The 23889-nt window shown below is 38.0% G+C and overlaps 2 protein-coding genes across 3 annotated transcripts; both read left to right on the forward strand.

The window, feature by feature from the left end:
• The first annotated feature begins 5674 nt into the window (after nucleotides 1-5674).
• Nucleotides 5675-10547, forward strand: LOC146379641 (cornifelin homolog B-like). Its single transcript, XM_084941379.1, has 4 exons — nucleotides 5675-5721; nucleotides 9254-9367; nucleotides 9452-9609; nucleotides 10026-10547. Exons 2-4 carry the CDS (start codon nucleotides 9262-9264, stop codon nucleotides 10146-10148), a joined length of 387 nt encoding a protein of 128 aa, XP_084797505.1. The 5' UTR covers nucleotides 5675-5721; nucleotides 9254-9261; the 3' UTR covers nucleotides 10149-10547.
• Nucleotides 10548-16606: 6059 nt separating this feature from the next.
• On the forward strand, nucleotides 16607-22748 carry LOC146379642 (cornifelin-like). 2 transcript variants are annotated; one of them, XM_084940952.1, is made up of 4 exons: nucleotides 16607-16896; nucleotides 17205-17318; nucleotides 18339-18496; nucleotides 19726-22746. In XM_084940952.1, the coding sequence occupies exons 2-4, from the start codon at nucleotides 17213-17215 to the stop codon at nucleotides 19846-19848; spliced, it is 387 nt and encodes a 128-aa protein (XP_084797078.1). In that variant the 5' UTR covers nucleotides 16607-16896; nucleotides 17205-17212; the 3' UTR covers nucleotides 19849-22746. The 2 variants fall into 2 exon arrangements, with proteins under 2 accessions (XP_084797078.1, XP_084797080.1); XM_084940954.1 differs by lacking the exon at nucleotides 16607-16896 and having other exon boundaries at nucleotides 17209-17318; nucleotides 19726-22748.
• Nucleotides 22749-23889: the final 1141 nt, after the last annotated feature.

The following is a 23889-nucleotide window of genomic DNA, read 5'->3' on the forward strand; positions in this document are numbered from 1 at the left end:
CAACTGCCACTTACAGGATTTAAATAAGAGGAAATGTGGCACTATAAACAGTTTCGTTAAAAAGTAACAGTGCATGTGCGCGTGCATGAGCTGTTTACATACATATTGACTGTGCAAAAGAACAGCCCTGAAAAAACAAAAACTAATAAACACACAGTTTGCATTCTAAATTAAAACCTGAAAGTTGCAGAAAATGATCTGAAAACCAGGACTCAAGGTTACGTCGTGTCCTTGCTCAGGTGGTAAACCTGCACATGTCTGTATTTTTAGCACAGCAATGCACAAAACCATGTAGCCCTGTCACACTGCAGCTCAGTGTTGCAAATAGTAAAAGTGAAAGTAGGTCTGTTGGCAACTAGTAAAAACAAAAACAAATGCTCTTTAGGCTATGTCCCAAAAAACAGATGTCATAAGCATATAACCACTTAATAGGATGTGTAAGCACATTAAATACTTGGAGTGCTTTCTTATTTTCACCAGTCAGATTAGTCCACCCAGCACCATAACTTAGTTCAGATTATGTAAAATGCATATTTCTCACCTTATTATATTATTCAATATAGCATTAGCATTAGCGTCAGAATTCAAAATCCATAATTCACAAGCTGTTTGCTAAAACTTTCTGTCTGCTGGGAAGGAGGACACAGTTTGAAAACAGCTGCCTGCTGTGACTGGAAATAAGGTTTTCAGAGTAGCACAACATGTGATTGGCTGAAAGAATCTAAACACCTAAGATGGAGTTGAGAAAACTGCAGATATTCTTTTAATCTGTTTCACTTCAATGTCAGTATAGAGATGTGAGTGTTAACCTGGAAGTGCAGACGCCTTTAGTAACTGGGAACATCTTATATGCTTTGCGGTTTTTAAACATAGAAGTTTTTATTTCTCCTCGTTGAGCAGAGGCTATTTAGAAAGAACACTGGTTGCCAGTGAAAGCCATAAAGAACAGTTCACAGAGAGCATCTTTAGAGGCATGTTACATTTCTTTCACAACAGATTGGCTGTTTGAAAATTATAACCAAAGATGCTTGAGGATTTGACTTCTGCTAAACTCAGCAACCATGGAAAGACTGTTTGGCATTGCTGATTAAAAAGAAAAAGAAAAGTCAGCATTATGTGACGGTGGCTGAACTTTAATCTCAGTGTGCAGGACTTCTGTCTTCTTCTCTGTTTGCACTGATGCAACATAACAACATGCCAGAGTGAACACGGTAGCAGGACCGCTGGAAATCAGGATGTTGGTTTCTGTTGAGCAACGGCATTTTGTAAAACCCGTTCTTGCGCCAGTCTGGCTTGGCCCAGAGCATCTGTGCCCGCATGAGACATGCTTTTCGATTGCCTCTTGTCTCTTATCTTGATTTTGAGTGAGTTGTGCCATTTTGCTAACATTCCAGACAGCAGTGTTTCTCAGAGAGTCGGATTTGATCTCAGAGAGTTGCTTTTTTTTTTTTTTGCGTTTGTTTTGAAAAAACTAAATAATACTATATGTTTTGTGACTTGAATCCATCATGTTGGACTGCAGCTGATAGTGATCCTTGTTCTGCTCTGCTCCTTTGATGAGCTCAGCATACTGGAAACACCTGCTGCGGGTTCGGATTAGATTAGAACTGCAGATCAAGGACAAGATAGACTGCAGAATAAAGGACTCATGACAGTTGACTGACATCAAGAATTGACAAAATGGTAATCCGGGCAGGCTGTCACCAGGACAGTAGAAAAACCACCAGACTTTAAGGACTTGAGGAATCTGATTAGCTACAACCAAACCTTCAAAGTGAAAGCTTGGCCAAAACTACACTGACTGCATTATCATCTCTGATGATGAAAACAAAATCGTTAAATATTGTTAAGTACATGTCCATGTAAAGTCTGGTGGAAGAAGATGGACGTTTTTGATGTTTCATTTGCTTTGCAGCCATCATGTAGCTTGTAGCTCTATCATGGATTGGCTGCTTAGACTAGTCTATTGTTTCTGAGTGTTACCACATAGTTTAAAGGATCAGTCTGTCTTCCAAGTCCCACCAAATCAGTTATGGCCTAACAAGTAAAACCTGTGGATGTTTTACAAGGGTGCACAAGAAACGCATTTCTGCGAAGGACAATCAGATCTACAGAGAGAATCACCGGCACTGGTCTTCCATTCATCCAGAACCTGTACATTTCAGGGTTAGGAAACAGACATCTCTGCAGAGTCCTTACATCCCAGACATAAACTATTTAACCCTGCTGCCCTCAGGCAGGCGCTACAGAGCACTGTTTACTAAAACCAGCCATCACAGAGATGGTTTCCTCCCTCAGGGTGTCTCTCTGATGAACACTGTGAAATAACTCCCTGCTCTATCATTCGGGTCATATGTACAGTGCACTTCTTAGTTTTGCACATATAGTTTCTTAAGACTTTCTGCAATTTGTCTTTTCTTAACAAAACCTTTCTTTTTTGAACCAGAACTGAAGTTAGATTTTTTGTTTGTGTGCACAAACTTGGCCAAATAAAGACAATTCTGATTATCTTTAATGTCTGGTTGCTACAGAGGCTGTATTTATTTCTTGTCACACAATAGCTGCCTTGGCAGATTTGGATTTGAACGCTTCTTTGCTTTAGCAATCTTACTCTCACTATTCCCTTACATTGTGAACCAGTGTTTAGACAGTGTTTGTAGGTTTACCACAAATTTGAAGTTGTATTGTTTCAGTCTCATCATTTAGCATGTTGTGACTGTAAGTACACATGATCAGCTGGGTAACTCTAAGTGTGAAGGTGGAATTCAGAAACTTGAAAGCAGCAAGGCTGACAAGTCTGTACAGTTCAGAGAAGGCTACAAGAAAAGAAGAAACATCTTGTGTATGTTGGGCATTAAACATACAGCCCATAGCTTTTTATTCTTTTCTCTCTGCTGCATGCACTTGGCCCGCTTCCAGATGTTGAACAAGTCGAGAACAAAGAGGGTGTTGAAACTGCTCCGAACTACTTAGTGAAGTGATTGCTGGCATCTGAAAACTGCATTTGCACACTCTGAAACCTTGTACCCCACTCATTATATTCCCAGAATCAAAGTTCAGAGTGGGATGGAAGAGACCCATGATCGAAGTCCATCAGGGTCAGTTTGCTGGGTTTGCACTGGCTCAGAGTGGCCATCAGTCTAGGCGAAAGGTAATGACAGTGCTGCAAAACAGTCATTGAACAGCAAAATAGTTGCTCTGCAGACCTTACTGTGTCTATTGTTCATCTACTTAGAACCTTGGTATTATCTTTGACAATTTTATTCAATTGTACAGTGATTTATGTCACATTCAAAGTAGACCGCCATCAACACATCTATTTCAGGATGTCTCAGTCTGTGGAGAAAGAGAAGGAGAAAAGGGCTTTTGTGTGTTGCAGGTGTGTAAAATCTAACATGCGTTGACATTAACATGATTAGTAGCTACTGTCATACAAATATGTGACCAAAATGAAACTGGGACATCTGATGACGTTTGTTTTTGATGGACCAGGCGCCTATAACACTAAGTGCAATAATCTTTTCTGTCATCGTTGTATTTTTACTCAGTTGTATATAGCATTTGTATTCTATTTTTATCTTATTGTATATTTATTTTATTTTATTCTACTGTATATAGTTTTTTATTTTATTCTATTCTGTACAGTTGTGTACTGTATTTATTCTTATTGTATCCTAATTTTTGCCTCATAACTTTTGCACTGTCCACTTCCTGCTGTGACAAAACAAATTTCCCGCGTGTGGGACTAATAAAGGTTATCTTATCTTATCTTATCTTATCTTATCTTATCTTATCTTATGAACCGGTTCTAAATTCCTATCAAGCGTTCCTTCTTTTTGTTGGACATGTTTATTGTGACAAAGTCACGCATACGTTACTTTCTGCAGGAAGCACCCACAAGAACACCAGATGTACACCAGCTATTTAATAAATGCAAATGTAAAATTTGACACCTCTTGTTGTGTTTGTAATGCATTTTTTCTGATAATAAATAGTTTAGATCAGGGGTGGGCAACTCCAGGCCTCGAGGGCCGGTGTCCTGCAGGTTTTAGATGTGTCCTTGATCCAACACAGCTGATTTAAATGGCTAAACGACCTCCTCAACATGTCTTGAAGTTCTCCAGAGGCCTGGTAATGAACTAATCATTTGATTTCGGTGTGTTGACCCAGGGTGAGATCTAAAACCTGCAGGACACCGGCCCTCGACGCCTGGAGTTGCCCATCCCTGGTTTAGATGATGCAGAACAAAATTCAGCAAACTCTAAATAGGTTAAAAAAATATTTAGAAATTCCAGTAGAAGTTTAAAAGCACAACTTTTCAACTTTTCAAATTCTCACTCAATAATGTAAAAGAAATCTTTATGTGCCTTATCAAAAAGTTAACTAGCTGATAGTTATACTGAAGAAAGACGGAAGTACTGATGCTGATTGTCGACCTTAAGCAAACAACATCTATGCAGACATCTATGTAGACAGTGATGTACATAACTCTGACTAAACCTGTCATTGTGTTTGAGAAAACAGCAACAGTGGTATTCAAGTGCAACAGGAATGCAGGGCTATGCTGGAAGGGTAGAAGGATGGCTTTATTTTCACAGCACAGATGATTGTCAAAACCTTTTCCATTCCTTTGTTTGTTGTTTTGGATTTCTCAAGCTATTTAGGTTGATCTGCATTTACAGGCAGGCATTTGTTTGTTGGCAAAGAGCAAAGTCGTAAAGCACCAATCATTTCTTTAGTGTCTTTCTAGCTAAAATTTTATTTAAAATGTTTCCCAACAGTGTTTTGGTCTGGACACCGTTCCCTAACATTCACGGTACATTCTTTAGTGTTCCTTTAATGTGGTTTGTTATTTAAAGATGATGATGTGTATCATTAAATGGAAAGTTAATGGTGATTGTTATACTGAATAGAGTCTGGGAGAGGTTTATGTACTTATGGCTTCCTTGAAAGGAACAAAGAGGTGACCTTTTGATGCCAAAGCCAACTTTTTGTGTCATGTTTGTTTGTCTAGTTATTGAAGATGAACATTCATGGTCTTGTGCCCTGACATACACAGGAAACAAAGTGAAGGAAACTTCTTCTAGAAACTTTTAATTAAATTAGACTTTTGCAATCCAGCTAATCCAGCTGTTGAAAGACAAACTTTTCTTTATAATCAAAATGCAACGAAACCTTAATCACAGGTTAAACCAAGGTTTCAATTTTCTTCCAGGTCTAATGAAAATACTGTTTTGGTTTGTGGTCATTTTCACCAATTGTTCCTTTAACTAAGTCTACCTTCTGTTGGAACAAGAAAGTTGAATTATTTAAAAAATAACCTACATTACATCTGTATCAGTTTTTAAAATGTTCTTGTAGGAATTGGTCTCTACCTACAAACAGCGTAAATATTCTTTCAGGAAAATGAGAAATATGTCATCCTGTTATTATTCAGGTATAAAGTCCACTAACGTTTATACTTTTCTTTTCAGTAAAATTAAAGAACTAAAGCAGTGTTACATATTCTTTTCCGTGTTTTTCTTTTAATCCTCTGCACGTTCCAGTGGAAAATACAACTATATCAAAAAAATAAATTTTTTAAATGGTGAACTGGTGTGTCCGGATTGTCCTGTCAGGTGATCACTTGTGTAAAAGGGCTTAAAAGAGCTGCGGAAAGCAAACATCACCTGTGCCTGCTTAACATTGAACTCAGAGCTTTCTTATCTTCAAACACAAAAGGTAAGGCATTTTATTTTGCTTATATCCTCATAAGGTCATTTTCATGCATTAATGATGCAATTAATGACGTGAAAAGTGTATAATTTTAATTTGAAAAAAGTATTGTGTGTCATCAGTCTGTTAGAGTTTTGGGTTGGCATGTGGTTTCTGAATTGTGTAAAAGTTTCCAGTGCAGTGATGTATGCTGTCATAGCTGTAGCAGTGTGCAGTTAGATAACTGAGCACTGAAACTGTTATTCCTTTGCAGCCATATTAAATATGTGTACAGTTATTCACTGGCCACTTCATTAAGTACACCTGCCTAGTACTGGATTTGACCCACCTTTATTTTGACAACTCCTTACAGTCTTTATGGCATGGATTCAACAAGGTGTTGGCAACATTTCTCAGATATTTTGGTTCATATTGACATGATAGCATCACCGAGCTGCTGCAGATTTGTCAGCTGCACATTCATGATAGGACTCCTCTGTTCTACCAGATCCTAAAGATGCTATGTTGCATTGAGATCTGGTTGCTGTGGATAGCATTTGGGTGGAGGGAACTCATTGAGAAGTTCAAGAAATGAGTTTGAGATGATTAGAGATTCGTGACATGGTGCGTTATCTTGCTAGAAACAGCCATCAGAGGATGGGTGCACTGTGGTCATAAAGGGATGGACATGGTCAGCACTCAGCTAGGCTGTAGTGGTTAACCCTTTCATACATGAACTATGACAACCACAATTAGGATTTTTTTCTTAAGTATTCTTATTCATCTTTAGGCATTAAAAAACAATTTTTGAGCTTCACTTTTTTAAACACGTACACTTTGACAACACTGACTGACCAGTGGATGGCAGGGTATGGAGTGACAAATCAGTGTCCAATTTAGTGGTTTATGTGCCATTTATGTATACCATCAACACTGACACAAATACAAGAAAACAGCCTTTGAATAGCTGTCCACTGCAGTGACCACTATGCATGAAAGGGTTAAATGATGCCCAGTTGGTACTAAGGGATGCAAAATGTGCCAAGAAAATATCCCCCAGACCATTACAGCACCAGCAGCCTGAACCATTGGCACAATGGTTTTCTTTCACTTTCTTTATGCCAGATTCTGATCATACCATCTGAATGCCTCAGCAAAAATTAGGACTCATCAGACCAGGCAACATTTTTCCAATCTTCTATCGTCCTGTTTCAGTATGCCGGCTCTTTGCTGATATGGGTGGCAACTAGTGTGGTTTCCTTGCTGTTGTAGCCCATCTGCTTATAGGTTCGACATTTTGTGTATTCAGAGATCCTCTTTTACATAGTTTAGGTTGTAATAAGTGGTTATTTGACTTACTGTTGCTTTTTTAATCAACTCAAAGCAGTCCGGCCTTTCTCCTCTGAACTCTGATATTAACAAGGCATTTTCATCCAGATAACTGCTGCTCACTAGATATTTTCTCTCGCAGTTTCTGAAACACTCAGGCTGTGTCGCACTGCTGGCACGGTCTCTATACACACACACACACACACATATATATATATATATATATATGTGTGTGTGTGTGTATATATATATATATATATATATATATACACACACACACACACACATATATATATATATATATATATATATATATATATATATATATATATATATATGTGTGTGTGTGTGTGTGTATATATATATATATATATATATATATTAGGGGTGCAACAATACTCGTATCGATTTTGAACCGTTCGATACAATGCTTTCGGTTCGGTACGCATATGTATCGAACAATACAAATTTTTTTATTTATTTGATCAACTTTTCTTCTGACGATGCTGTCTGTGTTGATGCTGTCTGTATATATATATATATATATATATATATATATATATATATATATATATATATATATATATATATATATATATTACAGCAGTGAGCTTGAACTCTGGGTCAAAGATTCAAGTTGCAGTTATTTATATTTCCCATCACCTTAAATCTTCACTCAAAGACAAGTATCTTTGACTGTGTATATACAGATGTATTATATATAAGAGACAAATGTTGTTCGTTTAATATGTTGGCATTACTAAATTTGGCTCAATGCTTACATATATGTGTAAAAAGAAAATGTACGAGCTGTGATAACTGTTTCTGATAAAATGAAGAGTAGGCTGATATATTGAATGTTCCTTCATTGGGTGAGAAAATCAGACCATGTCATAACTGCTTTAAGTCATACAGAATAGATATCAGAGCCTTAAACAGGCTGACTTCTGCTAAATGGGTCAAACTGGGCAGAAAGTATACAAACACATAACATCCTTATAGAATATGATGTAACACTATAGATCAACTTACCTCAGAATATATAAAGCATATAAACAATTACAGCAATATGATACAACAAACACAGCAGTGCTACTGATCCAAAATACTCAAAGCTTCATAGAACTGAAACAAACATTTATTTTTAGGTCCATTCTGCTGCTGATACATACTTTAGGTTTCTGAATATTAAACTTGTTGCTGCCTCTCATAGTGTGTAACTTGAAGGCCCTGAGTACTTTCTCCCACACTGAAAACACTGGAATGATAAAATTATTTGAACATTACCTAATAAGACTGATTCAGGACAGACAATTAGTTATTCTAAACTTTCCTAGCAGTCCTTCACAAACAGGGAACAGTCTGTCTATTCTCTCCATCTGTCAGCTGCTGCTGGCTCTTCCTCCTCCTCTTCCTCACACACTGCTGAGTTTGTCCTGGTGGATCATCAGGGGTGCAAAGCCTCACAGATGATGTGCAGCAGTGGGTCCCTCAGTCTGTCCTCACTCTGGACACTTGCAGTTGTCACACATGGAAATCAAATCTATGATAAGCTGCAGGATTCAAACACAAGCGTAACTTATAAATACATGTTCATACTTTTATTACACAATCAGAGAGAAAGAAAAGAGAGAGAGTGCAGGACAGACAGACAGGTGACAGTCTCAGGTGTAAACACTGCTACAAAACAGCACAAGAGAAGGAGGATTTAGTGTTTGTGTTATTACGAGTGCTAAACAAGAAGAGTTCCCAGATGGTACAGTGGACACATGTGTGACTCCTGTGATTAAAGCATCTTTCTTTCAGCTTAACGAGTGAACCGTCAGCTCGTTCAAACACACGTTAAAGTCCGTTTGACTCGACACCACCGAACAGAGGCAGCAATATAACATAGCTGACTTTAATTATCCATGAAATCATCACATTCTCTGTAGGATTAATGTCAACTACTGAACGGCAAAGTTATCCACACCTTTCGCCGCGCTATGAATATTTCATTTGAGCAAACAAAATTTCTGTTTTTAAATCTGCCATTGTGATTATCTGTATAAGTGAAATATTTGATTATATTGTCAAGTTTTAAATGCACTGGTTAGGTGTGGTTAGCTTAAGTCACAAATGATGGTTAATAAAGGGTTGTGGCTGCTCTCTTCCACAACAGCCTCACAGTTTACTTTTGTAGTGCTTAACCTTGTGATCTTATGAACTTATAACCTGGTTCCTCCTTTAGACTCCATCATGACTGATACGATGGTCGTCACGCAGCCTCAGCCTGTGATGTATGTTCAAGGGTCGGATGAATGGTCATCTGGGTTATTTGACTTCTGTGAAAATGTGCCAGAGTGTAAGTGTCTCTGATTTATATCTATACCACAGCAAGTACTAATTCATCGCCAATGCACTGTGCTTATCATTTCTCCTTTTTAAGGCCTTTTTGCTTACTTTTGCTTACCCTGCTTCGCCTGTAAAACTTCGAGAGACTATGGAGAAAATCTCTGTCTCCCTCTGGCCGACTGGGTGAGCGGCATGATCCCGCCGGCCACCATGTCCATGAGGGTCTCCATGCGACACCGCTATGGCATCACCGTAAGGCCAAAATTTGATTTTCTTTTTAATGTGTCTATATTTCACTCACTTAGCCTTCAGCCACTCAGTTATCTGTTGCACTAATAGTTTTGAGAGGAGTTTGTTTCAATGTGCAGCCTTGTAAAACAACCTTTATAACATGACCAAATTATAACAAAAGAAAGATTATATATCACCATATTTCGGAGTTTTAAAGGAAGAAACTTTATTTACTTAAATCATTCTGTGTCTGAATAATTTTTATAGATCAACATGCATTCTGTCAATATTATGCAATCTGCTCTTTATCTATAAAAGGGTGCTTAAGACTATTTCTTACCAAAGCCATTGGGGTCTTTCACCTCTTACATATTAACATAAAAAAACTGGTCTGGTTTGCCATTTGCTGACCAAACGTCACTGTGTTTTGTTTTTAGGGCACCATGTGTAATGACTGTGTGCTTTCGACATTCTGTATGTCCTGTGTCTGGTGTCAGATGTCCAGAGAGATGAAGAAACGAGCGCTCCCAGTCGTTATGGTTGCTACTAAAAACGTGTAACCTCTTCCTTCATCATCATGTCTGGGGCCACCATCCTCATGGAGTCTTAGCAGCACAATACACTTTAAACAGAAATCCAACTGTAGCCATCCAAGCTTATTGAAGTTTGGAAACTAAAATGAAGTAAAAGAAAACTGTTTTTTAATGTAATTAAACTATCATTAACTATCTAAAATACTGCTTTTTAAATTTTATTTTACATTTTTCCCCTTGAGAACAAAAATTTTTCACCGAGCGGTTTATAATGACCACTTATTAGCCAAAGAATACTTTAACTTGAGTTTAAAGGGGGTGTTAAAAGTGTGTTTTTGTGTAATCTCACATACTTTAGTCAGGTTTGTATTTTATTTTTATCTGGCATAATGAGAATTTTAAACAGATAAACTTAAATTACATGAAAATCCAAACACTGTTCTTTCATTTTTTGTCAATAAAATTAAGTGAAAGGCACATGACTCTTATTTTTCTGTGTTCATACAGCACGCTGTTAACAGATGGTAAACATACAAGTGTATGAAAGTGAATTTCCTTTAATAAGTGCTTTAAAAGTGTAACACCTCAGAACACAACACTGGATGCCACTTCTTTTATTGTTTTCTTCTTTTTTTAATAATTAATTTTGATTATGTAGTAGTAGTAGTAAAAGCAGTAATGGCAGAAATTAGTTGGGTACCAGTCCTTCAAACTAGCATGTGCTAGTTTACTGATATTGATATTTTTGGTAAATTCAACTGTTTTCTGTTTGAAGGAAGCTGACATTTTTCCAGTGATGTATGATCCTGACAGAAGGTTCTTCCACAGTGCGTTTTTTTTTTAAAATCCTGTCCCTTCTGGCAGGTTTCAGGTTTCAATCAGAATTATAACAAAAGGATAGAGCACAGATGGAAAAGCACAATGTATCACAAACTGATGCACCTGTAAGAAAAAACAAAGGGAAAAAATCTGTTCATTCAGTATATGAGGACATGCATTGATGTATGTAAGATGCAGAAAGGTTTGTAGTCTCTTATGTTATGTAGTGCAGTTTCTGATACTATAATCAATTTTAACTGTAAGTTCTTAAGAGACTATGAGCTGTCAATGCCACACATCGGGAGTCAATTCTGAAAATTGATAAAGTGTTTAAAATGTAAAATGTGTGTGTGTGTGTGTGTGTGTGTTTCTATTAAGGATTTCACTCACTCTTTGAACGAATATCAAAGTCTTGGCCCTTTAACAGAGATGTGGTACAGCGCCATCTGGTGGTTGACTTTCATTGGAGATTTTTTTTCCTTTAATTTAGCTCGAGGCAGGTGCATGGTTGCTGATTGTTCTTGAGAGGATTTGTGTCTCTGATATATCTGGGGAAGTTAAAAGATGATGAGTTTTCTTGATTACCTCCATCTATAGCAAAGAGCAAAGTACATACTGTAATCTTGCATGTAGTGTTTTCAATTTTCAGTGCCAGGTCTATCCATTATGGGGTACCAGCAGAGCATTAAAGTCACCTATTGTCATTTTTGAGCTATAAATATACTTGTAAGTGATTCTTTGGCATGATTTATTTCATCTTCTGGTTATTATCTTTTATTCATTTTTGCTGCCTGCCTGTCTCCAGTCCTTCATTCATTTAATTTTCATTCCTTGTGCTGTTTTATATGTGAATGGTTGTCTGTCTCTCTGTGGTAGACAGACTGATGGCCTGTCCAGGGTGTACCCTGGTTCTCACTCCATGGCAGCTGAGATAGGCACCAGCACCCCCGCGACGCTGAATTGGAAAAGTAGGTTATTTGGAGTGCGGCATCATGTCTAGTATTTCTGACCCTAAAAGTCTTATTGATGATTTCAGGATACATGAAACATCTGTTTGTATTGTAAGTTGGAAGGGCAGAATATCAGTGCTATCTTATGCTAACTAAGACCCAGTGGAACCCCATTTCCACTTAACAGAAACCGTACTCATACGTCAGGATTGTTAGATGTTCAGTTTAATGTATGGACTTGAAATTCACTTTAAAGTGAGTTTGTTTTACTTCATGCCATCCAGATTTCATAAAATTTCAGACAGAGGATAAAACAACAATGTAAATTGCAATTTAATATGACATCATATGAATTACTGATATAGCAGTAACCTGATGAAACTTGCATCATGTTTTAGTGTAAGTTGTAGCTCTGATATATAAATGAATCTCTATACTATCTCTAAACTTCAAAATTAGCTTGACAGGTTTAAAATGAAATGCAGTGTGGTCATATTTTTGTGGAAGAAACTGGAGTTTTGGTAAAGCCACAAATCCAGTCAACACTGTCTAAGGAGCTTGGACACAAAGCAACTAGACTTCTTCAGAATATGTTTCACGTCTCATCTAAGAAGGTTCTTCAGTTCTAAAAGCAAATAGTCCCAGGTATTTTAAACCTAGTGCTAGAGGGGTGTCCCCCTACTAGAGGATTGTTGACCCATTATTAATAATATGCCTAATCACATGAACCAAGATTATCATCAGAGGTTTCATGTGAAACCACTGTGAAACTTTGACTCACCCTATCATTTGACCTATTGAGGTCCCCTGAGGCAAGATGTGAGTGGGGGTTGAGGCACCTGGGAAGAGATATCAAGATTGCATTTTAGGTAGCAGACAGTTGGTGTCGTAAGCCACCCAGTCTGACCGCCGTTCACAGTGCACGTAGACGGCTTCTTTCACTCCTCTTTCAAACCACCTGTCTTCTCATTCCAAAATGTGAACACTGGCTTCCTCGAAAGAGTGACCTTTATCTTGTACTGTACACAGACATCCAGTCATCACAAAAACGCACTTATGTGAGTGGAGAGTTCTGTAGATAACCTACTAACAATGCACTGATCTACAAAGAAAGATGCAGCCAGTTCATTCCAGTAACAATCATTCCAGCAAGAGCAGCACAAATATTAGGTCATAACAAACGGCTTCGATGCAGGTATCCCACCAATCTACTTACCAAATAGCACAAGTTTTATGTTCCTAACCGAATTGATATGTTTTTTTTAAAAACGTTTTTGCAGCTGTTCTCTGGACAAAACTGATAGGGACTCATCCTCCCTTAATACAAATTGTGCCAAGGTGTGATGTCGCAATCTGAAAACAGCTGATCTATCTGGCATAAGGAAGAAAAAACACAGCTTATCATCAGATCTTGACGCAAACATGTTTGATTAAAGTTACCGTTCTATCATGTGCCACGTGAGTACCTCAGAGGTTGTAGTTACTTATTAAAGTAAATATTACTCAGACACACTTCAGACCTAAGCCTGAGTATTTGCTGCATTTTGAGAGACATTGGTACTTGGTTTGAAACAGATGGATGAGAAAACCAGGCTGTCGTGTTTTAATTCTTTACCAATCTTTGTGTGGAAATGGGGTTAAAACCCGAAATGCCAGATGTCTGCCTGCACAGGTTTAACAACTCTGTGACAGGCCCAGGGGCAGATGTTTCGCTGTCTTTTTTTCAGCTACCACCAAAGTAAACAAGAGTACATAGCTAAGTCTCTCTTTCTCTCTCACACATACATGCACACAGTTCATGTTAAGATAATAGTGAATAGGAATAATCAACTATATTAATAACATGATTCCAGCTTTTGATCAACACCAGAGGTGGATTTGCCAATTCTGGTATTCTATGGCAAATGCCAACTGGGCTCCATGGTGCTAGGCAGTGAGCACAGGGCCAAGTAGAAGATGTTTGGCCCTCAAGCCACCCTCACAAAGTCTGCATCTTACTGTTTGGTGAGAGACATTTACACCAGTGGTCATTTAGTAACTCTGGTAATGTTCCTGTTCCTACTTGGACAAAGGAGCAGATACCAGTCCTGCTGATGGGTTAAGGGCCTTCTACGGCCCAGTCTAGCTCTCCTACTGTAGCTATTTGTCCGTGCTGGGGGCACAGCAAACCTTCTGGCAATGGCATGTATTTATGTGCCATCCTGGAGGAGTTGGTTGCAACCTCTGTCGTGTCTAAGTATCATCTCATGTTACAAGTAGTGACACTGACCCTAGCCAAATGCAAAATTTGTGAAAAAACAATCAGTAAAGATGAAAAATCATTCCTGTTTTGGGGGTTGTCTCACTTTTGCTCCTCTAGTGCACCTGCTATTAACTTCATCAGCACCAGAGCAGCTGGAACTGATTAACGACCCCCTCTGCTACTTAGCCGATCAAATCAACATCCCAGATGTTTAGAAGTGTCTCTTGATTTTTTTTTGATCAGTATATTTCCTCTGACATCAAACCTTTTCAGAAATTTTTAATCCACTGTTTTAATCATTTGAGTGTAAAATGACTGAGAAAATACAGAACAAGTTTATTTGACCACCACCAAATATAAGGTTTATGTCACAGCTTCCCTACATTAACAGTATTGATCATTACCAAAATATTTCTCATATTTCATTGAAGGTTAATCTACCAGTACGGACAATTATATTTGTAATGCTAAAATGTAATCATTATTGTTATCGATGACTTTTCATAACTACTTTTCTACAAAAAAAAAACCAGACAAAAAGAAAAAGCACATTATTATTTTTTGGATTAAGGTGCCAAATTATAGTTGAAATCCTAACAGAAAAAATTGTTTTAGTTTTTGACTTCCCAGATAAGTCCAATGTTCCGGCTCACATTTCAGTATAAAAACGTGAATTCAGTTAGTTATCTGCCTAATAAATACCATTAAAATTATTTAGCTTTAAACAGGTTTTTGACATAAAATTTCTGAAATATTTGTGTTTTTTGTGTTACGCTTGGTGTTCCCAGAGCTACAGTTCAGCTCTTAAGGTAAATGTATACTGCATAAATGCTTTCTTTAGACATAAGTATCTGGTGTGATGGACCTCATTAGGTAACCTATTGTTGGTCATTCTGACTGGGCTCCTTCTACCGGTCCCCCCAGTCCAGCCGCCCAGTCAGATGTTACGCCCTTGGCGCCTGTCATAACCCATATAAGGCGTATCTTTGCATCTTATATTAAGATCCTCTTCCCGCCTCCTTCACAGCGATGCTGTTTCATCAGAATGTCAGTGTTACTGAAAATCAGAAAGATGTGGAGCTCTGATGCGAAAGGTTTCGGTGAGGACAGAGCCAACGCTTTGGCTTCACGCCCGCAACTTTGACTCATCCACGCACGCCAGTAGCTCGCACGAGAAAATGCTAACTTCCTGGTTTGAGACCGGATGTGGGGTTGTACATTTCCAGTAGCTTTACTTTGCGGCCAATCGCTACTGCTAAGATATACTCCAAAATCATGTCCAAAATCATGTCCAAAACTCAAAAACGGAAAGATCGCGTTAAGTTACAAAGAGGAGAAGGTGGGAACACTCACCACTGTTGTGTCATAAAAAAATCTAATGATCAATTTTGACGTTTAAAGCGTTTAGATCGATCAGTTGTTTACATCACTCAACACAAGCAGAACTGCATTACTGCAGCAGAAGACACATCGTCCACATTCAGAAGCACATCTCTGTATAATGACTGGTCTTATGATTTAAACAGGCAAATGTTCATCATTCAAAGTACAGGTGAAGAATAGTCAAACCAGATGTTTCCCCCATTATGTCGAGATCAGCTAGTCAAGTACACACCTACACAGCATGTTAACAAACCGTGAAAAAAGCCACACAAAAATGAATGATTGCTGGTAAGGGTTTCTATACATTAGTATTTACGAAGGGTATGTTGTGACTTACCTTAAAAATTACAGTGGTCCCTCGCTAATAACGCGGTTCACCTTTCACCTCGCTGTTTCGCAGATTTTTTAGTGCAAGTTTGCATGCTTATTTTTTTTACGTCACATTGTGTCCTGCGTCTGGATCGCTGCAGACGATCTCCTCCGTGACGTCTCTCCTGTACAGTACAGAATCGCTGCATCGATCGCTAGCAGTGTGACTCTGAAGTGCAGTACTGTATGTCCACGATGTCCACGAAACGTTTTGCACCGTCAAAAAATAAAATTGGCTACTTGATTTCACCTATCGCTGGTTATTTTTAGAACATAACACCAGCGATAAAGGAGGGACAGCTGAGAAATATAACATTTGAATCCATTTTCTCTTTTGCTCTGAGGCGCGGGGAAAAAATATTGACAAGTCGATGAAGATCATTTACAGATATATTGGGTAAATGCCCAAGACATCTATAGAAATGTAAATCGCCGCTTGATTCATTCATTTGCTTAACTTGTTTTGGACCGTAAACCGGGCGCGAATAGGACACCGGAAACAAAGCTCCCCACAGGAGTTTCCGCACCGGAAGTAGCATATGCTAACGTGCACATAGTGACCACTCCTAATGGAAATCATAACAATCACATAAAGGAACATAAGACATCCAACACGCTCACTTTAAAGAAAAAAACAACAACAACACACACTTGAGACATGTATATGAATATGAAATACATGCATATGAATAGAGAAAGCTTCCATTCCGTCAGTAATGGGAGTCCTCAGTATGCAGCAATAACACATATAGGCAACATTTCCCCGGTGAAGTGAAAGCAGTGTGGCATCATTTTTTTCCGCATTAGACAATGACCTTTCCAGTTGCCGCACCTTCACTTCAATATTAACACAAAGTTGCGGAGTGAACCGGTGCGTCCGGATTCTTCTGTCAGGTGATCTCATGTTTTCTAAAAGGATTTAAGACATGAGAGCTTCTCGGAGCTTTCAGAGATCGGAGCTTTCAGTGACCGAACAGCCACATCAGAGCTTTCTAATCGTCAAACACAAAAGGTAAGACATTTTATTTATTCGTTTAGTTTCGTTCCCATCCACATGAGCTCAGACTTTATATATTAACCACAGTAAAATTATAAATATAACGAGCAGCAGTTTACTGTTTTAATTTAAGAAAGTAATGATATTATATTAATAACCAACATGTTGACAAGTAACAATTTGGGACTTAAAAGCAGAGGAACTCTTTAATGGTTATTGAGAAAGGCTGGAAGTATAGTGAACATTTAGCAGCTTTCCTGAAATACACACCTGATTGTAAGAGGACTTGCAGAAGAAATTTTTCACCTTGCTCTTTCTTTTAGGCGCCATCATGACTTCTAAAATGGTTGTTCGGCAACCTCAGCCTATGATGTATACCCAAGAGTCTGATGAGTGGTCAAGTGGGATCTGTGACTGCTGTCAAGATGTGCCAGGGTGTAAGTGTCTCTTAATTATCTTCAAAGTTTATAGAGGACTTTTGCTCTGCTGTGATCGTCACACCTCTGTCACAAAGGAACTTATTTTGCTCACTCGAAGGGAAAATATTTATTCCTAATAATCTAATTTTTAAAACGGTACGAAACAAAATCAAAACAAACAAAATCGCTGTTTTCGTATTTACCTTATCTATAAATAACATAAAAATTAATCAAAGAGTGTTTTTTGTTTTCTGGACCTGAACCTCTTGATGAAATCCAAGAAGCCACACCAACATAAGAATTAAGGTCGCGGGTTGTAGTATGTTTTTTTTTTTTTTTTTTAATGTGGTTTGAAAGGCATTGGTCCAAGAAAGAAAAAAAAATGATTCATTAACATCCTCATATTTTCATTTGTATTTTCAAACATGTGGTGTGCGTCATGTGATTGGTTGTTTTAATCAGACAAAAAATGACAAAAGATAATTGTATTTCCGTCATACTTAGGTGTTATTTTTCAAATTTAACTCATAACTTGTACATACCCACATGCACAACTATAGCACTTACACTTATTTTTTCCAAAGACACAATAACCCAGTTTACACTATTTTCAAAGATCTGATTTGTTTGGCATTCATTTTCATTTCATTCTCTACAAAAGGGAATTTCTATTCTAATAACAATTAGCGTCTTTTAAGAGCACATGCTCGCCTTTTTTCTACATTAACTTACTGTGTCCTTGTATAATTTCAGCATCATAATGATGTTAGATTTTATTTCTTCTGTGTTATTACTTAAATGGCCAAACCAAAATGATGATAGGACAACTATAAGACATTTTATTTTCAGTTTAAATCAATAGTAATGCTACTTCCTTAAATAGATTTAAATCAGACGTCTTTCTGGCACATTCTACATAAATTGTCCTGTTTTCTTTATTAAGCATTTCAGGATTTTACGTGAATGTGTGTAGTTGAGTGTTTTCCTGGTTTCGCAGTCCATATGATTTGCTTTTCTCTGTATCTTTGCCTCTTTCAGGCTGTTGTGCTTTCTGGTGCTTGCCCTGCTTTGCCTGCATAACTTCAAGAGATTATGGTGAGCCTCTCTGTCTCCCCCTGCTGGAGATTTTCAGTTGTTTTATCCCGGCAATCACCATGTCCATGAGGGTCAACATGCGACAGCGCTATCGCATCAGGGTAAGGCCAATGTTTTCAGCTTTATACAGTTAGTTCCCGAGATGTTTGGACCAATATAATTAAATACATCAGACCCTGAGCTTTCATTTGAGAGATTTTTTTTTCTTTAAGCAGGTAACAGCAGGTGACCTATTAATAGTCATTAAGTCAATGGTAATGGTCTTATAGCTAGAACTGAGCCAAATAAGCAGAGTTTTAGAAACTAGAATATATTTGCTTTCAAATCAAGTCTGAAACCTGCATTTGTCCTTCTAGTATCAGATTTCGATTTGGGTATGATCTTGAAAAGGTCACTGCTGACCTGGTGGATGTTAATAGGTAAAGCTACAAAAACAAAACATCCATCTGACAGATAGCAAGAACATTAGAAGCTGCCAAATAAACAGTTTGCTACGTTCAGAGACAGAAAGAATATACTCAGGAAAATAAACACGCCTAGCTGTCCCCCCAAAAAGACAATAGTGGTGGATGATCGCTGAATGTTTTTGTTGGTAAAGAGAAGCCTCTTCAACAGATCCAGCCTTGTGAAGAGCACTTTCCGGGAGAAAGGCATGTTACACAAGTCTACAGGATTAGATTTCACAAAACCATCTAAAGAGTGTTCACTTAAGGTGCTGAAGACCTAGCATTCACCAAACTACATCTAAAAAACGACATTAAACCAAAATACATTAAAAAAAAGTCAGCTGTGTCTCAGAGGAAAGATGATCCTGAGCAGAATGACTAGAAAATAAAAAGCATGAAATAGTCTCGGAACAGCTCATGATCCCATTAAACAGCTGGATGTTGAAATGTGCAGAGTTAGAAAGTAGATTGGATGGTGCTCAACCCTAAAGATGGGCACTGTTTTTCTTTTTTTTTTTTTAGGTCAGAAAGTGGAATATTGTACTGTATTGTGCTGGCCAATTCAATGAAACTTTTTGAGTTTTGATGACTTTTGTTGGTCAGTCTGGTAAAGGTAAACAGTGTATTGCAGCATAATAATCAGGAACTGTAGAAAACCCACCTTAAGGAACAATAACTCCAAAACCAATTCAACAGAGTGAAAAGCAAAAGGTTAAAAATACAAGATTTTTCCGTCCAAACTGCTAAAACACAACCAAACTGTAACCGCACATCAAAAAACCCCTGATTCATCTCTTTTCGCAGGAAAAATCATTTCCATATTAATGTAAAAACTGATCAGATTGACTGTTTATTAACCAAACGTGTCTGTATTTTATCTGCAGGGCACCATGTGTCGGGATTGTGTGCTTTCGACTTTCTGTTGCACCTGCAGCTGGTGTCAGATGTCCAGAGAAATGAAGAGTAGGAATGTTTCAGTTGTTATGGTCAGTGCCAAAAACACATAACCTCTTCGCTCTTCATCATCACCACCTGGGCTGCCGGTTATTTAATACACCACCATCTGCGTGGGATGTCAGTAACGTTTTACACCGATGACTTCTTTGAGGAAGAGTAGTGCTCACGTCACTGACAGAAACGTGTCTGTAAATATGACTTTATTAAAGGGAGACGGGATCATGGCTTGCTGACTAAAACATTATAGAAATCTCTTAATAAATGTTAAAAATATATAATGACCTTTGTCTTGAATTTTAATCGTAATTTTTCTTTGTGAGTTTGCTTACATACACAACACTAATGGTTGCATGTAACAAGTCACAATCTATGTTTGATTTGATTGATTTGATTGATTCTTTATTTTTGAACATGTTGAAAGAGTACAACAACATAGAATTAAAAGAGACAAATGAACAAAGCAAAACAAAAGGAAAATGAGCAACCACAACTCCAAATAACTTTCATGTTCAAAAAGGAGCAGGAAGAAGCATAGGCTTAAGTTAAGTTCACAATAAGCACTGGGATTCAAAAATTTGTATAAAAAACTGAAGAATGTATTTTTTTTTTTATCCTGCTTGCAATTAAATAAACAAATAGCACAGAAATAAAAAGAGAGCATGGAGGTTTTATTTATTTATTTATTTATTTATTTATTTGCGTTTATCACCAATAAAAAATAACCAGAAAGCAGTTAATTCTGTGAATGTCCTCTGCGCCTGGGTAGGACTCCACCTCAGGCTAAAGGCACACTGCACAGGAAGGTGACACGGGCTCCTTTAAACACTTGTAAAAAAGTGACACGGCCACTAGAGGGAGTCAAACTCTTTACAATGAGTCCAACAGCTCGTTAAGGTTGAGGTCAAAGTGGGTCACACAGGATCAGACTGACTACAGCATTGCCACTCATGTTTCACCTTACAAGCTGTGCCACCTGTGTGTTCAGGAGGAGAAACACGTCATAAAAACACCACACAATATAAGATATTTCAGTGCAGTTGATAAATCTTTGTTTTACCTCTGCAAAGTTGTGGAAGTCAGAAATGAAGCTGCAAGCAATTTCATCACTGTCAGTAAGTCAATGTAGAATAAAGATAAAGTTTAGAATAGAATAATTTAGCTTGTCTACAGGAAAAGATGCAATATTATTATAAACACTGCAATATTACAAGTTTAAACTAAACTGTTACTTTCCTTGAAAATGATCCTTGCCTCAAGATTTCTTCACATAACAGAAAAATAACACAAATACAAGTTTTTAGTGATTTTTTTTTTCACTCCTGTATGTTACAGATAAGATATAATTTTAATTTACTTGATCAAAAATTGTATTTATAAATGATCTCATACCCACGAGTTGGATAAGCGGATTAAAATGGATGGTTGGAATTATCTCGGAATTTTGTCTTCCCAAAGTCTCAGTGTAATTTTTCCCTTCTAAAGCCTGATAATGGGTTTCTACATTGTCATAGTTAACACCATTAACAAGTTAGCATTTTGTTTTAAATGTAGGCTTTCTCTGCCTTGAGCTGAGCATGAACAGGTGTTTCATGGATCCAGAAAACCTTTTAGTCTCTTTAATCCTGTTATTGTGGCTTTAAAAGCACCATTTTTGTTGTTGTGTTATCCATTTAAAGGCCTTATGGATAAACCACCTGACTTTAGCAGGTTATAGATCTGTGCTACTACTACTTTCTGTACATGGTAAAGAAAAAATTTAGCTGCTTTGTATTTTAGAAGTCTTTATTTATGGCTCCTGGAATCATTAATGAGTGTTTTAGTCTCCTTTAGCTTGTTGTTTTGGTTTTAATTTCACAGGACAAGCCGGACAATTTAGCAGCCAAAGAGACAGATGATTTTTCTCAAAAGTCGATAAACACAGCTGAACAATGACAGCAGTAAAACAGAGAGGATGCTGGACCTAAAATGCATCACAAGGGCATTTTAGCTTGTATTTAGCAGCTTGTTTTGGTCTTTTTCTGCTCTAAACGTGTCCAAATTGATTGATTCAGCTTTAAACTTGTGACATCTGCACTGCATGGTCACCTCGGTGTTTGCCAAGACCAATTACATTCAAAGGAGGATGAAGAAATAGTGCTTTAGCCCCTTTTGCTTCAGTTGTGGAGTCTATCATGTCATATTTTGTCAAATTACTCCCAATAAACTTTCCCACTTGTTTAGTCCCATTTGTGTTCCAGCAGGGACAATCCTTCCCCACTCCTGGCAAACGTGGCCCTGGTGTTCACTGTAAATTGCTCAGTGGTTTGTTTTTAATGGGATTATAATGACAGTTATGGTTTGCAAGAATTGATGTTTGTGACTTTTATGAGGTGTGAGTGAAGGGGCGGGTCCAGGCGGCTCATAAAGGCTGCAGGAATGTTAATTGGTCGAGGGCAGTGCTGCCCTCTTTGTTCTGCTCTCTCATACTGGGCTTCTGTTGCGCCCGTTAAAGGCCAAAGAACTGATTTAAAATCTGTGACTTTAACCCCACACACCCTATACTTCCCCCTACACACACACACATATGTAGACAACTTATCCCACTTACAACTCCCCTCTGTTCATCCCCTCCCATTCTTTCTTCCAAGTTTTTCCCTCCCACTCCTGAAGAGAATGGACCTCTTTGCTTCTCTCATTTCCTCGGTGTTCCCTAATCAGGTGGCTGGTGCTCCCCTTTCTGCAGGGTTTGATCCAGTGTTGGGGGAGTAATTTTATCAGTTTTTTCCCCCTTCTTCTCTTAAGGCCACACGGATGGTTGCACATCCAGTTGTGACGAGCCACATGACTTGGCGTTGTAGCGAGGGAGAGGTTTCTGAGCCCCAGAAGGGGATTTATGTCAGAGAGTCATTGTTTATGTTACGAAATATTGAATAAATGAGCAAAACTAAAGAAAATTACTTTTATTTTAGCATGCACTGGTTTCTATTTTAACCAAAAGCCTTCGGGCCCTCACATGCTGATGATTATCTTTTGCTTTGCAAAGTTTTTTTGGGATTTGGTCTTTTTTTATATTATACAAAATTCCTGGAATTGCTGGATTTTTTAATTTTTATTGGGAACAGACTGAAATATTTTTGCACCAGCACTTGGGCTGAGAAGTTTAACTACACATTTATTCCCTCACATATCTTAATATAAGAAGAAGAAGTGCAATTTGAACAGCTTACATTATAAAGAAGTCATGCTGTAGTAAATGAAAGAAATGGGACTCTTTTGGACTTACACTGTAAGAAATAAAGGTGTGAAATTACAGGGAAAAAGGTCCTGGTATCTCATTGCTCAGATGGTCATGTAAGTTTTTTTTAGGTCACAGAAACTTTTATTGTGAGCCCATTAAACAAACAAACATTTCACTAGCAAATCAAGAAAAAACAGGAATTGTTACTGTCATTTAATTTTTATCTATTAATTTATTTATTCTAATTGTTTACTTAATTACTTTGGTGTAGTATGACTGTAATTTTGTGGCTTGACAAATCGGTCTCACGTCCTCCTTTTCCAGTCACTGTGGAAAATAGAGGGTGCTGTCACAATGAAATCTAAGTATGGGCTGTAATAATCTGTCTGCCCAAGCAACCAGCAGGGCTGGACAGGCTACTTGTTAAGTTATCTATAAAAAACCGAGGCTACAGATAATCTCCAGTTATGCTCAATCAGTGACTCCTTGGAGGGCAGAACCTGAGATGACAATCAGAGGTCATGAGACAGATTTGAACCTGGACAAACTGGAATCAGCCCGAAGCTGCCGAGTGTCATCCAGTCTGTCCTGGGGTTTCCACCATAAGAGATAGAGACCTAGTCTATCTGCCCGGGTCTCTCTATAATTTCCTGGGGAAGTGTTCCTTTTAAAAGACAAGGTTGGAGTTGCCCGGGGAGTCGGCTGATAACAGCTAAGGTTAAGATGAGGCAGGAGGGGGAGGCGTAGTCCGACGTGCTATCAGACGATGGGCCTCCGAGCAAACAAACAGCTCTGACCTCTCAAAACAACGGCAGCAGGGAGCAGCTGATAGGGAGAGACGGATAGGTAGAGGCTGGTGATGATGCGGCGGGAG

This window comes from Perissodus microlepis, chromosome 10 (assembly GCF_051167445.1).
Source record: "Perissodus microlepis isolate ML-2025 ecotype Zambia chromosome 10, ASM5116744v1, whole genome shotgun sequence".
NCBI classification, from domain to species: Eukaryota; Metazoa; Chordata; class Actinopteri; order Cichliformes; family Cichlidae; genus Perissodus; species Perissodus microlepis.

Excerpts from the sequence above, each read along its gene's own strand:
- LOC146379642 (XM_084940952.1), top strand. The coding sequence starts at position 17,213 with ATGACTTCTAAAATGGTTGTTCGGCAACCTCAGCCTATGATGTATACC. Across the intron at positions 17,319-18,338 it reads CTGTCAAGATGTGCCAGGGT|GCTGTTGTGCTTTCTGGTGC; the intron begins GTAAGTGTCTCT and ends TGCCTCTTTCAG. Across the intron at positions 18,497-19,725 it reads GACAGCGCTATCGCATCAGG|GGCACCATGTGTCGGGATTG; the intron begins GTAAGGCCAATG and ends TTTTATCTGCAG.
- LOC146379641 (XM_084941379.1), top strand. The coding sequence starts at position 9,262 with ATGACTGATACGATGGTCGTCACGCAGCCTCAGCCTGTGATGTATGTT. Across the intron at positions 9,368-9,451 it reads CTGTGAAAATGTGCCAGAGT|GCCTTTTTGCTTACTTTTGC; the intron begins GTAAGTGTCTCT and ends CTCCTTTTTAAG. Across the intron at positions 9,610-10,025 it reads GACACCGCTATGGCATCACC|GGCACCATGTGTAATGACTG; the intron begins GTAAGGCCAAAA and ends TTTTGTTTTTAG.